Source organism: Micromesistius poutassou (genome assembly GCF_964030765.1).
Source record: "Micromesistius poutassou genome assembly, chromosome: 23".
NCBI classification, from domain to species: Eukaryota; Metazoa; Chordata; class Actinopteri; order Gadiformes; family Gadidae; genus Micromesistius; species Micromesistius poutassou.
In genome coordinates this window covers 9,173,071-9,183,520 of record NC_140293.1, presented here as the reverse complement: position 1 = coordinate 9,183,520, position 10,450 = coordinate 9,173,071, and the positions used below count along the sequence as shown (strand labels likewise).

At 47.6% G+C, this 10,450-nt stretch overlaps 1 protein-coding gene across 1 annotated transcript in view; it reads right to left on the bottom strand.

The window, feature by feature from the left end:
* Positions 1 to 8,873, bottom strand: part of LOC311368776 (ly6/PLAUR domain-containing protein 1) — a gene marked incomplete at its 5' end in the record, with an annotated part of 24,188 nt that extends 15,315 nt beyond the window's left edge. Inside the window, 2 exons of the mRNA XM_084487554.1 lie at positions 2,088 to 2,222; positions 8,825 to 8,873. Coding sequence (XP_084343680.1) covers positions 2,088 to 2,222; positions 8,825 to 8,873 — 184 coding nt within the window. The remainder of the gene's footprint in view (positions 1 to 2,087; positions 2,223 to 8,824) is intronic.
* Between the last annotated feature and the right edge of the window lie 1,577 nt (positions 8,874 to 10,450).

The following is a 10,450-nucleotide window of genomic DNA, read 5'->3' as shown; positions in this document are numbered from 1 at the left end:
GAGAGAGAGAGAGAGAGAGAGATGCTGTTCATAAAAACAGCTTCTGAATGGAGCTTGTTAATAAAGCACTGCTTTATTAACAAGGATCCCACCAGACTCCCTACAGAGGCTCAGGTCCCCCAGTAGCCCTGCTGTGTGCAGGCCTCCATGAGGTGCTTCTGAGGCTCTCTTCAGCCGACAAGCCCCCGCCAAGACCCGCAGGATGCAGCCAGGCAATGGACCCCACGCCCCACACCCACACACACCCACACAACAGCACCACCACCTCCACCACCACCACCACCTGCACCTCCACCGCCTCCATCACCACCTCCAGCACCACCAGCACCACCTCCAGCAGCACCACCGCCACCGCCACCATCGTCACAATCATCATCACCACCATCACCACCATCACCACCTCCACCGCCTCCATCACCACCTCCACCGCAACCACCACCACCATCACCACCATCACCACCACCATCACCATCACCACCACCATCACCACCTCCAGCACCACCAGCACCACCTCCAGCAGCACCATCGTCACAATCATCATCACCATCACCACCACCACCACCACCACCACCAATCCCAGGTAGGGGTTAGACAGTAGAGACAGGGCATTAAGGAGCAGGTCGGGGTTAGACAGTACAGAGACAGGTCATTAAGGAGCAGGTAGGGGTTAGACAGTACAGAGACAGGTCATTAAGGAGCAGGTAGGGGTTAGACAGTACAGAGACAGGTCATTAAGGAGCAGGTAGGGGTTAGACAGTACAGAGACAGGTCATTAAGGAGCAGGTAGGGGTTAGACAGTACAGAAACAGGTCATTAAGGAGCAGGTAGGGGTTAGACAGTACAGAGACAGGTCATTAAGGAGCAGGTAGGGGTTAGACAGTACAGAGACAGGTCATTAAGGAGCAGGTAGGGGTTAGACAGTGCAGGGGTTGTGAGCAGGTAGGGGTTGTGAGGCTGCTCCAGGATGGAACAGGTAATCTGGGGACATTGCTTATCAAACATGGCCCTTTCAGCTCGGAGTGGAGCACTCCCACCGATTATTCCAGAGGACCTTTTCCCAAATCACAGATAGCGAGTCGTCTGACAGCGGGCGTCCACCGCGGCGATAAGGTACAGTGTGCTACGTCCCCTCTTCCCTGTTATGATAATGTGGGCTGATAAAAGCGGGGCTTGTTTGAGCATTCATGTGGAGCTGTTCTTGTGATTGGGCGGTGGTGCAGGCGCCCTGCCCTTTGGACGCGGCCCGCGGGCCTCGCCCGGGACGGACTGATTGCTTTTGCTCCTCTTGTGGAAGAAGGAAAACTCACTCTAAATTCTCCAAGTGAGATAACAACGCAGAGTGAGGCGATAGTGCGGCGAGGGACTGAGTGTGTGCTTGTGTGTCTAATTGTGTGAGTGCCGTGCAGTCGTATGCGTTTGCTTTGTTTGTTTGTGGCTCTGTTCTTTGCGTCTGTGAGCCTGCGTGTTGTTGTCCTTTGTTTGTCAGTGTGTGTCTTTGCATTTTTTTTCGTTGTGTGCGTCAGAGTGCGTGTGTGTTTGTGTGTTTTTTGGTGTGTGTGTGTGTGCGTCTGTACTTGAATGTGTTAGTTGGTTTCTGGGGGTATATGTGTATATCTGTCTGTGCATGTAATTGTGGATGACTTTGTTCCTCTGTGTTTGTGTGAAGAATGTTTAGTTACAGTTTCAGTATCAGGGGTTAAGTGGCAAGAGTTGAGAGGGACTTCTGATGTGTGCTGGCCTCCACAGCCAATAGCCCCCTGCCAAGGGAGTAAGACGATGGAAATGCAAGCTTCATTCACCCTCATCATTATGGGGTAGGTTTTGGTCTACATCACAGCGGGTGGTGAGCTGGGCCCTTTAAAGATGGGTGCATGGGCTCTGACTACATATACATTTAGGGCATTTAGCTTTTATCCAAAGTTACTTACAATACTTACAAACTTACAATACGTACATTTGTCAGAAGGAAAATAACCAACAATATATCACTGTCGGTACAGTAAGGATGTTCATAGAACCAAGTGCCATGAACTAACCATCACTAGGTTAACCCATTCCCCGTGTACAACAACGATAGACTGACTCACCGTCCTCCTTCACCAGCACCTCCTTCTGACACATGTCCTGCACGTTGACCGTGCAGTTGACCACAAACTCTGGTGTGGAGCACTCGTTGCGGGTCATCTCCTCGCACTGGTAGCACTGGATCTGCAGAGCCAGGCCTGGACAGAAACCAATCAGGCAATGGGTCAATCGATCAGTGGATTGAATCCATCTCTCCCTCCCTCCATCCATTAACCCAGGAGCTGCTCCTGAACGACGTCTTCTGGCAGGGCCTTGGTTATCCATCCAACCAGCTCAATTTGATTATTACATTTAATAAGGTATTTTTAAATTAGAAATGTGATGTTGGGCCCAGCCCAGTGGGGCATGTCGTGATGTCTGTGGAACTACAAGGTGTGGTTCCACAGTGGTTCTAGCGTTCAAATCCATGAATAACAACGGTCCTCCACTAACTTACTCTAGGGGTTTTGTCAAATGGACTCATGACAATGTCAGAGCTCCTGGTTCCCAAAGAACAGCACAAAAGTGATAATGTTACACAAATAATATCGAAAGTTTTGTTGTAATTTCTATGAGCAAAATGCATGTTTTTCAAATCCCACTGATATACAGAACAGTAATACATTTTATAAATGGCACTCTTAATTCTTCTTCTGTATAATGCATTATTTAAACAATGTCAAAGATAAGCTATTATTAATTATTTATTCGATTCATATATATGGATCAATTTGTTGATTTTCGACATTGAGAATGAATGTGTCTCTTGGCAGTGGAACCCAGAGGCCTCTGGTCTATCAAGACACTTTGGTTTAGGATTCTACTTCATATATTTTGTATGATTACATACAATTATTTTCAGGCCAATTTACCACTTTTATTCAAGACATTATGAAGCCCCTATGAATGTGTTGTCCATGTCCGTAAGAGGAGGGCGATGAATGAACAGAAGGCTGTGACGCTCATGAGCTCTCATGGCTCTTCTGCAGGTCCAGGTTCAGCCTGACACTCGCATAGTACAATAATTGCCAAGATAAAAAAAAAGATGTAAATGAAGATGTAAATTACCTTTAATAATCTAGGAATTAATTAGGAAGGGAAGAGCCTGTCTCCAGGGTTGTTGCTATGTGCTGTGGTCGACTACCATCAACGAGCCCAAAGTGGCAGTTACTGTGTCACGTCTCCGCTGCTAACCAACCACGAAGACACGGCTACGTCACACGGAGACATGCTTCAGCGCCTCAGACAGGCTCTAATAGGAGTGTCTGTCTTCACATTGCAGCAGAATCAACCATAAGCGTCGGATATGAGTTGAATTCCCAGCTGGCAGAAGCCCGGGGACTCAGAACCACTGCTTGTCACGTTACTCAATGTTCCTATGGCGTGAAATCTGTGAATGAGGAAGAGGACGCATTCTTTCCGGGCCAGCAGCCTTGTGTACCCAGAATGCACTTTTGTTCATCACCAATTGATGTTTTATAAGGATGTTTAAGGGTTTCACTTTGCACTTATAATTCAATGGGTAACCATTTATATTGTAGGGGCTGAACAGTGTCTTAAATGTTACATTTCAAGCAGATATACAAATCATAAGTCTGAAGGATGAGACGTTTAACCAAGGTCCCACTCCCTGTGGTCACTACAGCAGGGGGCTAACCCCGGTGTCTGTCTCATCACTACAGCAGGGGGCTAACCCCGGTGTCTGTCTCACCACTACAGCAGGGGGCTAACCCCGGTGTCTGTCTCACCACTACAGCAGGGGGCTAACCCCGGTGTCTGTCTCATCACTAGAGCAGGGGGCTAACCCCGGTGTCTGTCTCATCACTAGAGCAGGGGGCTAACCCCGGTGTCTGTCTCATCACTACAGCAGGGGGCTAACCCCGGTGTCTGTCTCATCACTAGAGCAGGGGGCTAACCCCGGTGTCTCACCACTACAGCAGGGGGCTAACCCCGGTGTCTCATCACTAGAGTAGAGGGCTAACCCCGGTGTCTGTCTCATCACTAGAGTAGAGGGCTAACCCCGGTGTCTGTCTCATCACTAGAGCAGGGGGCTAACCCCGGTGTCTGTCTCATCACTAGAGTAGAGGGCTAACCCCGGTGTCTCATCACTAGAGTAGGGGGCTAACCCCGGTGTCTCACCACTAGAGCAGGGGGCTAACCCCAAAGTCTGTCTCACCACTAGAGTAGAGGGCTAACCCCGGAGTCTGTCTCACCACTAGAGTAGAGGGCTAACCCCGGTGTCCAGTGGCGATTTGAGAGTCTGTTGGGGCCCTAGGCAAAAGTTCCTTGGAGCCCCTCCAACCAACGTTCCTCACCATTATGTTATAAATAATCTGACCAAACCAGTATTAAGGCCAGTGTTCATCCATGCATAAAGCATTTATTTTGCAAATGCTGTTTTACATGCCACAATGCTATGTACTCAAATCAAAATACATTGAATATTGCACTCCACTGTAAAAGAGTCAGTGTTCACATGAATTTGTTAGCACTATATTAATACAAATATAGAATACAACTAAAAATATATATATATACAAACAGAGTCTAAAATGCACACATAACTGAGGTGTGAAGTGACTATATAGTGGTATTAATTATCTCAAATTAGTTACAGCAATTGAGTAATTTTGAATAGTTTTCTTAGGTAATTAAACCCACTTTACAATTCCAGTGCTCATCAAAACCCTTGAAGGTGCTACATATGAAATTCTGAACATTAATATAACAGCAAACACACTACAAATGCTGTTTCCTGGCCTTTGCTAGGGCCAATGCTTGCCCTAGCTCAGGGGTGCCCACACTTTTTCGGCCTTCGAGCTACTTTCAAAATGACCAGGTCAAAAGGATCTACCTACAATAATGCTAAACATATATTTATTTATATATACTGAGTACATACTCTGATGACTGAATGGAGTCATCCAGGGTTTCATAGTCCGGACAGTAGCTGCTGGAAGCTATTCTCAAGCAGGCTTCCAAATGACCATCAGTCATGGTGGAATGGTATTTGGACTTACTAATAATCATGTGGGCTGACTGGCATAACTAAGTAGAGCCAAATAATGCAGTCAAGGTAGCACATTTCCTCATGGTTGGATACTTTTCCTTTGTGAGTAAGTTCCCAAATTGTCCATGAGCCCTGGACTTAAGCTCAATATCAGCTTATACTGTCAAAATCTCTTCTGCCACTGCAGACGTGTTCAGGTGAAACAATGGTGCAAAAATTTTTTAAGCACATAAATGTAGCGATTGGCTCGACTAAAGCAAAGTCTTGAACCATTTATCAAAGTCTAGCAGATCATCTTCGTCAAACAAGTGGTAAATGCCATAGGGATGATACTTCTTAGGGGCTCACCAGGGGGCCCCCAAGAATTTTTTCTTTTTCTTGGGGGCCCCCTGGCGGCCCGGGGCCCCAAGCAGTTGCCTGCCTTGCCTGTTCACAAGCTGCGCCTCTGCCGGTGTCTCACCACTAGAGTAGGGGGCTAACCCCGGTGTCTGTCTCATCACTACAGCAGGGGGCTAACCCCGGTGTCTGTCTCATCACTAGAGCAGGGGGCTAACCCCGGTGTCTGTCTCACCACTAGAGTAGGGGGCTAACCCCGGTGTCTCATCACTAGAGCAGGGGGCTAACCCCGGTGTCTGTCTCATCACTAGAGTAGGGGGCTAACCCCGGTGTCTGTCTCATCACTACAGCAGGGGGCTAACCCCGGTGTCTGTCTCATCACTACAGCAGGGGGCTAACCCCGGTGTCTGTCTCATCACTAGAGTAGAGGGCTAACCCCGGTGTCTGTCTCATCACTACAGCAGGGGGCTAACCCCGGTGTCTGTCTCATCACTACAGCAGGGGGCTAACCCCGGTGTCTGTCTCATCACTAGAGTAGAGGGCTAACCCCGGTGTCTCATCACTAGAGTAGAGGGCTAACCCCGGTGTCTGTCTCATCACTACAGCAGGGGGCTAACCCGGGTGTCTCTGTTTGGATCGTCTCATTCTTCCTCCTCTCCACTGTGACTGTGTGGTGAACGGTGTGACGCATACTGGTGGTAGAAGATGAGGTCCCACCACACACACACACACACACACACACACACACACACACACACACACACACACACACACACACACACACACACACAGTAAAGCGCATTGCGTACAAAGCACTATAAATCTGTTATTATTATGATTATAAGTGTACTTTAATATGATATGTTTTTTATTATTGCATATAAAAAAATATCAGGCTCATTAAATACATCTTAGGCATATCTAAATGAGTATTATTAGGCTTACATTTAAATGTAAGTAGACTTCATTTGTAAGAACAATAACAATTTAAGTCTACACTTCAATACAATTCATGATAATCTAATAGTGTAATCCATGACTTAAAGAACATTAAACTCAAGGCCTTTGTGTTGTGAGTGTGGGCTACGACCTCATGTATTCGTACAGCCCAGATGTATTTAAGTAACTGATTACCTCTGTGCAACCGACTCACAAGACGACACCAAGAACAAAAGGTACTTAAAACTAGCCACCCCATTATACACACAACAATAGATGACATTGTCATTTCTACTTATTACCACATAAATAAAGAAGTTAATAAGAGCAACTGACTTGTATCATATCACCAATTCACTACATGTATGATTCTGATTCTGATAGGGAATCAAACTCGCCTTTTTTTTGGGACTCGAACACACACACACACACACACACACACACACACACACACACACACACACACACACACACACACACACACTATAGCTGCTTTCACATATGGACGTGCATCCGTCTATTCTCCGTAGATTCTACGGACGTGCTGTATATGTGAATGACATATCCTGACGTTGGACCTCCTGAAAAAATACTACCCCCGAGGTAGTATGTTCTCCGGAGGAAATGCTAATCACCTTATATGTGAATGAGCAGTAGGATGTCGGCATTTCACACCAGTTGAGTGGGCGTGTTGATGACGCTTCGGTCTACGTTTGCATGTCATTGAGTGGCACCCGCACCCTAATCAATAATCAGCCTACTGCCTTTTGTTCGCTGAATGGTTTAAAAAATATTTTTATTATTATGTTACACCTTTCCTGCTGTCGGCTCCCAGACCATAGTCGAGGAGCACAAAAGCGACGTTCCGCTCCGTCGATTCTCTCGGGAATCACTTTGACCGGCAGTTGGGTCTGCTTATAGGTTTGAATATGGTCGGAATGAAGCGGCCACTGATTATTGACAGGCTGGGTACTTTATTCTTAGTTTCACTAACTTTACAGTAGGGCCTACACGTTTGCACAGACACAACCGGACTCGTTCATTACTTCACTAAACTGACACACGCTACCGCTCGCTCTCCTCGCTCGTTCACTCACACACACACTGCCATGCTCGCGCACACACATGTGCTACTCTCATAACAATTATTATTGACAACAGTTAGCTTAACATGCATCGCTGCAGCAACATTTAACATGATCATGATGAGTTCTGCCAGTTTTGCCTGCGTGCTGTCTGCGGTCAAACCAAAACAAACCCAATCCCGCCTCTTGCGACCCTACGTCATATGCCGTCCCTTGCAAGCCCGCCCCCTTAAGCAGCCGGAGATTCTACTGACACTGATCTCCGCATATCGGGCATCAAGTGTGAATGACCCTCGCGGTCGAACCTCCTGCTCCACAAATGCGGAGAAAAGACGGAGGTCATATGTGAAAGCAGCTTATCTTAGACTTTCCCCACGCAACTCTTAACTAATAAGTGTGCCTTCAATAATAAAAAGGGGCCACCTGCATTTAAAAAAATATATAGGCCTAACATTTTTACTACCAACTCCATGACCTAAAAATAGTAATTAGCATCGGTTAGCGTCTTATCCTAGCTATCGTTTTTGTATATGCGGAATGGGTTAACCTAGTGATGGTTAGTGCTTGGCACTTGGTTCTATGAACATCCTTACTGTAACAACAGCGATTTATTGTTGTTTCTTCTGACAAATGTACTTATTATAAGTCTCTTTGGATAAAAGTGTCTTCTAAATGCCCTAAAGGAAAAATAATTTGCCTCACAGCATAATTGCCTGAGTCATATAATGGCCAAATTGTGATATGTGCCTAATAAATTATAATAAATATATAAATAAATAAATTATATGTGGTTCCCAAAAAATGAAAAACAAAACTATTGTCCGAAAACCTTAAAATATGACAATGAGGCAATTCTACTACGAGGCTAAGGACTATGGTACACTGCTGGTGGCTGTGGCGCTTGAACCCTCAACCTGCTGTCTGAGAGGCAGAGCAGCCCACCGGCCACAGCGACACAGAACGAGAGGAAGCGGTCTGCCTCACGACCGCCACGCTCATCATTTAACATTATCCAGTGGGCTGAACTGCAACAGATGGCAAGACGGGACACAGCATCACGACCCTTGGCGGAATAACCGACCATGAACTTTAACGCATAGTCGGTGGAGAGGAGCGTGTGGAATGCGTAATTTTGGGGGAAAGATAGGCCTAATAATTGTAAAATGCGTTTAATTATTATAGATATGTGTCTGCTCCAAGACGGCGGGAGTTTTCATCCCGTAATGTTAATTAGACAATTTAACACATTTTTATTTAATATAAGTCTAATTTTAAAGACTTATCTTGTCTATTATAATTCCAAACTTAAATGGGGTCATGCCAGCTGGAACACATCCCGCACATTTACGCATTTTGTACCTTTATTTATCTTTATACCTAAAGCACTCACCTGATTCTACGAGGAGAGCGAGCAGCGCGGTGACGGTGATCAGCCGCATCCTGTCCGCGGGGCGGTCGGAGTCTGGAGCCGAGCCGGTGGGTGTCCGCGGATCAACGGCGGGGCGGACGCAGCGCAGCCCACAGCGGTACGGGCATGGCCAAGGAGCTCCGCGCGTCTTCCCTCACTGCGCTCAGCATCGCACTGCACTGAACTCTGTCTGGGTCTGAGAGATGGAGAGGGGGGGGGGGGAAGAGAGAGAGAGAGAGAGAGAGAGAGAGAGAGAGAGAGAGAGAGAGAGAGAGAGAGAGAGAGAGAGAGAGAGAGAGAGAGAGAGAGAGAGAGAGAGAGAGAGAGCAAGAGAGGGGGGGGGGGGCAAGAGAGAGAGAGAGAGAGGGCAAGAGAGAGAGAGCGAGAGGGGGGGGGGGGGGCAAGAGAGAGAGAGAGAGAGAGGGCGAGAGAGAGAGAGAGAGAAAGGGTGAGGTTTGGTGTGGTTGAAGTTAAGGAGAGGGTTCAGGATGAGGATTTTAAGGGCGATCAACACATCAAGCGATTTTAAACACTGGACTAAAGACTGCGTGGTTTGCCCACCAGGTGTCTCTATCGCTGGGCGGGGGAACGGGAGCATTGACAAGAGGAAGTCCTGATTCAAACTTCCACAGAGTTAAGAGGGATGACTCACCTGTTAGGGTGATGGACTGTGGATTTAGATCCTGACGTCCACAGTGGACCCACTGGTCCATCCACAGTGGACCCTCTGGTCCTGACGTCCACAGTGGACCCTCTGGTCCTGACGTCCACAGTGGACCCTCTGGTCCTGACGTCCACAGTGGACCCTCTGGTCCTGACGTCCACAGTGGACCCTCTGGTCCTGACGTCCACAGTGGACCCTCTGGTCCTGACGTCCACAGTGGACCCTCTGGTCTATCCACAGTGGACCCTCTGGTCCTGACGTCCACAGTGGACCCTCTGGTCCTGACGTCCACAGTGGACCCTCTGGTCCTGACGTCCACAGTGGACCCTCTGGTCCTGACGTCCACAGTGGACCCTCTGGTCCTGAATTACACCTCATCCACACAAAGAGTCTCCTTAGAGCCTCAACCAGGAGCTCCACAAAAAAAAGGAGAGTGGTGTTGGGTGGTACTGGGTGGTGCTGGGTGGTACTGGGTGGTGTTGGGTGGTGTTGGGAGGTGCTGGGTGGTGCTGGGTGGTGTTGGGAGGTGCTGGGTGGTGCTGGGTGGTGTTGGGAGGTACTGGCTGGTGCTGGGTGGTGTTGGGAGGTACTGGGTGGTGTTGGATGGTGCTGGGTGGTGTTTGGTGGTGTACATTTAGGGCATTTAGCAGACGCTTTTATTCAAAGCGACTAACAATAAGTACATTTGTCATAAGAAGTGAAACAATATATCACTGTCGGTACAGCAAGGATGTTCATAGAACCAAGTGCAAGTACTGACAATCGCTAGCGCAACCCATTCCCCGTATACAGCAGTGATAGCTAGCTACTGCAGATGCTACACAATTAAGTACTATGAATAAATACAATGTACATTAAGTGCGTTCATTAAGTGCTTACATTAAGTGCCAGGACGTACATCAGACAATAGTGGGCGGGCCGGGGGACATGTGGCTATGCAGAGT